Raw genomic sequence first — 6000 nt, forward strand, 5'->3', positions numbered from 1 at the left:
GTGTGAGAAAGCAATCGGTGACCCTAGCATACCATACCTGACCATACTCCTGCTACGCTAGCTGTAGGGAGGACTGCAAAGCAAGCCTTGGTAAGCTGTGGCTGTCCAAGGTGTGGAGGCGATCTATGTATGTCACTGTCTGGAAAAGTTCATCTGCCACCAGGTGGGCTGCCCCGAACTCTGCCAATATGATAGGGGTACCGATGGTTTGCTGCTCCATACATCATTGCAACGGTTACTAAGGTGTCAAAAGAGCCATCCCCTAGTGCTAGGTTCCTGGAAGTGTGTCTGACAACACACACACACACACTCTCTCTCTGTCTCCCCCCCCCCAGCCTCCTCTCCTTCTCTCTTTAAAAAAATCTCTCACATCATCCAAGGGTAGAATCAAATTTGCAGTCTCACCTATACTGCTTTTATTATTTACTAGATATGCTCTTTTTTCCACTTACCATCCAAAGTACAAGATTTTGTCTGGCTTTCTAACCACCATCATCCATCGGTGTTAAATTTGTGGTTTCATTATCCCTGATTGGCTTGTACTCGTACAAAGGATGTCATGGATTCTGTTTGCTGTGGACAGGCACAGGTGGTTCTAAACATTCTAGAGAGACCTTTGTTTTGGAACCCAGACTCCAGTAGTATTGCCCCTACTACACTCCACAGCAAGAACACAGATTTTCTTGCTGAGCTTAAGAGGAGTTGCAAGTCCGACATGAGCATCGAAGCTGCCATTAGAGAAAGCTGCAAGCATGTGTCAGAGCTTTTCGAGGCATTCAAGCATCAGGCCCGTTCTCAGGTGCATGGATGGAGTTTCTCACAATTTTACTTTCTAATATGTTATTTGTCATGGTGTTGTGATGAGATTAACTTGTGATTTTTGTATGAACAACAGGGCTGGATAATGGCGGACTCACTTCTGAACCCTGGAGTTGCTCGCCTGTGTTCTTGGAAAGGGGTTTGAGGGAGGTGGCTTTTTGTTCTTGGAAGTCTATACACCTGTGTTTGCTGACAGAGGATCTGACAACGAGCAGGGGGAAAGCTTTTCATGGACAGGCAGTCAAATGTGTGTGTAGCCTGCCCGTCTCTGTATATTGCATTACAAAGGCCCTTACATTACAACAAGGGTGGAGCTGCTCAGAAGCTTTTTACAAATGTGGAAAGCTTTCTCATTGCCACTGCAATGGAATAGAAAATCCAAAGACTGCAATTTTGTTGGAACCTTGCAGCCCTTGCAGTTTCCGGATCTGGACGCCTAGAAAGTTTGGCAGTCATTTGTGGCTTCCCTGCTTTTTCCAAAGGAGAACTCACAAATTTGGAGGCGTGCTAATTGCCTAGTATTAAGTGGAAACTACCTCCAAAATGTTTCAACACATAGTAGTATTTAAATACTTTTTGCAGAACAGTGCCCACAGTAGTATTTTTCAATTTTCTATAAAGAGGGCCAATGTAGTGACAAGGTGAGTGGGTAGATTCGAACTTTGTACCTCCCTTTTGGGAGGTAAGGGCTCTACCTTTGGGATAAACCCAAGGAGGTTGTGACAAGGTTAGTTGAGAGAAGGATCATGAAAATGGTCAAGGTGTAAGCACAAACAAAATCTTGTGCGCTATCGTGACTAAGACGGAAAAAGCTAAAAGAAACGACTAGGAACAGAAGCTACGTTCAGCTCAATGGGCTTACTACACTACGTACAAAGTGGTTGCACACACCTTTCTAGCTTGGTTTTGGGCTCGATGCAATATTCCAATGGAACATTTGGTCCCGGGTCTTTGAATTGTAGCTAGGAACAATGTGCAAGGAAATCTCCTCATAGAAAGAGTTATTGCCCTTAAAAAAGTAAATGAGCAAAGAATACAATTCATATATGGAATGAACAGGACGCGCAAGTAGTGGTTTGACAACCAACTAAGAGACAATGACATGAAAGAAGGAGAGATGGTACTCATGTACATTGTCGAAAATAGCAAATGAAAATTCAAGTACAAAGGCCTAGCTCCCTTTAGAGTGTCCAAAATGACTCTAAGGATAGAGACTCTAGATGGGCCCTTGACGGGATTAAAATGGAAGGATATTTCAATAATAAAAAGCTTAAACACCATCCAAGATGTGCACTTCTAGATTCACAAAAAAAATAAGAGGAAAAACTAATAATAGGAGATTTTAGACTAGATCCCCAAAGACGTTTACATAAATGAGAATTTTTTCTTTCATGATTACTATTATTTGTCTCAAAAAAATAAAGCCATAAAAGGGACAATCTTATAAATGTGATGAGGTTGAGCTTTTACCATAACTTTCTTCTAAAGCTAATGCTTGCAAGGTAAGATTTTTCATTTTCCTTACCTAAAAGCATTATTTTTTCTAATGCAATCAATGTATTGATATTTTAAGTACCTATAAAAGAAAATAAAAATTGGCCCAATGCAAGCATATTACAATTTGCATTGTTTACAATATGCAGATTTGAAGGCATAGTTTATAGACTTTTTAGATGGAAGAATCATGTAAAATCTTCAATCATGATATAGCTTAAGTATATATTCGTTTCTAGTGTACCTATGAAGCTCCTATCTAGTGACCAAAATTTTACATGGAGCAACTTCCTCAATCATATTATTTATATACCATCCATTATTTAATCCTTTCTTTTATTTTTTTGGATTGTCTACACTTGTCTTTAATTACACTTTTATTTCATGTACGTATCATGGGCACACTACGTATTGGAAAAAAATAAGGACTTCAATTTTTTATTTAAAAAAACCATATATAGATTAGATATCCTACTTCTCTTACAGTTATCAAGTATGCATTTGCAGATGCTTCACAACAAGGAAAAATGTGGTTGCTACTTCTTGGGAAGTAATATTAATGGCTACTTTGAGAGGCATGTAGGGTAGGAGATCTCCATTTTTGTGGGATGCACAAATTTTTGTTCTTTTTGCAAAAACCAATAGGGAGACAAATCTCTTGAAATCTCTTGTAATGATTCAAAATAATCTTTCTTAGTATGATGAGTTTTCTAATCCTTAAACTATTCTATATGTTTTTTCAACTCGGGTTGCCTCCTTTCAGTTTCATAACAAAATGGGACCCACTTTCTATTTCTTAGGTGGAAGTTATGATAGGGCCCTTCGAAGACATCTATATGCTTCAGGAAGTATGGCAATAAGTATGATATTTAAGTCTCCAATGATTCCCATTGATCTGGTGATCATGGCTTCAACCATTTTGACAATCAAGTCATTGTGTTCCTTTGCATTCTACATTATTTTTGCCAACAATGCTTAGTTACAACTATGGCATGAACACCCCCATCTAGGAACCAACCTTTGTAAACAATTAGCAATGTCACATTGGTATCATCTTGCTCAAAATAATCACCAAGGTTGTTTTATTGGTATATTGGACAAAAGTTTCCCTTCCAATTGCCTAATGCTCATCTTGAAGTACTAGCTTCGTGTACAAAGCTAACCTTTAAGGTACATGGCTGAAATAGAAGCAACTATAAAACCCTCTTACTAAGGCCGGGGTTTAGCATGTAGATGTGTGGCTTTCCTTGGTTGACACACTGGGGCTAGTCTCTACTTAATGCCATGCAAAACATGAACCTATTTAGGCCGTCCAACTCTAACCCCTCCGATAGCAACTATCAATGTAGTCTATACCTACCTAACCATGATAGTTAGATGCTTTAAAGTGGAACTCTACATTGGTTTTGAGTATGTACTCTGTAAGTTTTATGTGACCCTTGTAGGCCACATGGAAGAAAGCATTGTGGATCGCTACCACTAATGATTGTACAATTGGTGAAAGATATCCATAACCTTAGAGCTCTTTTCTAGCCATGCCACAATGCATCAAGATATCTCGAACCACATAACGTCCCAAGCCTTATCATCAAACCATTTCTCAACCCAAACAAACTCAACCTTGTCAAGTCGCACGTCCCCACCAACTCAACCTTATCCAAAGCCTCACTAACAAAGACAAAGGGCACAACCAAGGCCTGAGCCTCAGTAACATTCAAGAAAGGCAACCACTCAAAAGTGTGTGCCAAAGAGTCTTTTGGCAAGCTCCATTTCATATATAAAACCTTCTAAAATAAGCATGTCAAATTCTTTCTTAATGGTTCTAGAGCTCTTTCATTGCTTCCTTGTTTTCTAGCTATTTTTCCTGAGTGGTCCTTCGATAGTCAGTCTTTTTGTAATTCCTAGCTTGAGATGCTACCTTCTTGGGATACTTCTAGGATTGGCTCTAGAGGTCTTGATGTAGAATCTTGTGTGGAAACAACATGATTAGTCATGTAGGTCCCTCTATTTCTAGTTAGATCCGCTACATTGTGTCATGTGTTTCATTCAATCTTGAGATCTCCTCTCTCGACTTAGGGCATTCTTGGTCTTGTTTTGTATGGTCCTTCTATAGCTTTCTTGGCCATTTCCGAGAGTTCATTTATCCTTTCCCCCATCAGGATCAACCGGTCTGCTTTCCATCCCTCATTCCTCGTCCAGAGTGATTTGTATTAGAGGTTTTGCAACGTCTTCAATTTTGATATATCTTGGATTATCCCTTGGATCTTTGGTTTGTTTGCACCTCTCATCCTTATAGGCTTGTGACACCTTTTGGGCTTTTTCCATAAGTTCTTCTATTCTTTCCATGAGGATTGGGTCCATTAGGTTTTTCTATACCTTCGTCTTCTCCTAAGGTAATTTGAGTGGAGGAATCTAGAACATCCTCGAGCTCAAAACAACCTTGTAGGTCCCTCGGGTCTTTCTCTTTGGTCTCATCCATCATCTGAGAACTTTGGTCCAAGTGGTTCCATTCTAGGATCATTTGGCAATGTGTGTCTTCCCCTTTATTACGGTCTCTGCTTTTTCTTTTCCCTTTTTTACTCTTAGGGGTTCCGATATACAGAAGACATCATTGTCTCGCAGATGGGGCCGCCTGATCTTGCAATTACTTGGCTTGGGTCCTTGTCATGATCTTCAATGGAACTTCGTACCACATGTTGTTTAAGTTCTTGAGATGATTGATGCTGTCTCACTATTTTGTTTTTTGATAGAGTTAAGTTACTGAGCTATGCTTGTTGACACCTATGTTAGAGAATCCTATCATAAACGTTGGCTCTAAGTATTCCATGGTTTCTCTTTAGGAATATTCTAACATTTGAAACTAGGGCAAAGCGTTACTTTCTAAGGTTAAGCCAAAAGCAAGTCTGTACTGCAAAAGTGTGTCTCATCCTCAAACAAAGATGGTTGTAGGCATCTCCCATTCTGTCAAACTTTGAAATTAGCTGGGCCATGAGAGAGGGTCTTATCCTAGGATGCCATACTCCAAATCCTCCCTCGATCCCTAGGTAGGTCTGATTAGTGCCAGAAAAACCTCGAAATTTCTTCCTATCTCTAGGGTTATATGAGTTCTAGGCCCGGCCTCTTTCGGTTCTACAATTGGCTTACGGGATATTATAGTCATGTGCCTAGGTCGCCCTCCAGTAGGAGTCACTTGATTCTAGGATGGTCCTACATAACCACCATAGGTTGACACCCCAAAAGATGCTTCTCTTAGGGTTACAAATCCTGAAATGTGTCATTGGGTATCTAATACACGTGCTTTTGGATCTTTTGGTATACTTGTGGCTATGGCTCTCAACTCTTGTGATGGGGTTACTGATCTAGTTCTTTCTAAAGGCTCTTACGTAATGATTCTCATCCCCGTTGCCAAGTTGAATGGTCGTCCCATATCAAGGGTCTAATGTGGAGGGAAGACTGACTTTTTCTTTGGGTTTGTGGGTCATTTCCCTTGTGAAATAGAAATAAAATTCTCCTCTCTCCTGCTGCACTTCCTAGCCTTGAGGAAATTTTCTCATGAGAGGTCCTCACTTCTCTTGGCCTAGAAGTACTACGCTCTAGGTCTATATTGGATGGGAAAACCCCCCTGCCCAGACCTTTTTGTCCCTCTCATTTCCTCGGCCATTCTTGGGATGTATGTGTTATCATCCT

The 6000-nt window shown here is 40.2% G+C and overlaps 1 protein-coding gene across 3 annotated transcripts in view; it reads left to right on the forward strand.

Moving 5' to 3' along the window:
- The window catches only part of LOC147618718 (protein root UVB sensitive 6-like), a 79016-nt gene extending 77616 nt beyond the window's left edge, over positions 1 to 1400 (forward strand). For all 3 annotated transcript variants that reach the window (XM_086773749.1, XM_086773751.1, XM_086773750.1), the window contains 2 exons: positions 584 to 799; positions 896 to 1400. In XM_086773749.1, coding sequence (XP_086629875.1) covers positions 584 to 799; positions 896 to 964 — 285 coding nt within the window. In that variant the 3' untranslated portion in view covers positions 965 to 1400. The remainder of the gene's footprint in view (positions 1 to 583; positions 800 to 895) is intronic.
- Positions 1401 to 6000: the final 4600 nt, after the last annotated feature.

The sequence above is a fragment of the Cibotium barometz genome, chromosome 34, assembly GCF_041138505.1.
Source record: "Cibotium barometz isolate CiBa-2024 chromosome 34, ASM4113850v1, whole genome shotgun sequence".
Taxonomy (NCBI): Eukaryota; Viridiplantae; Streptophyta; class Polypodiopsida; order Cyatheales; family Cibotiaceae; genus Cibotium; species Cibotium barometz.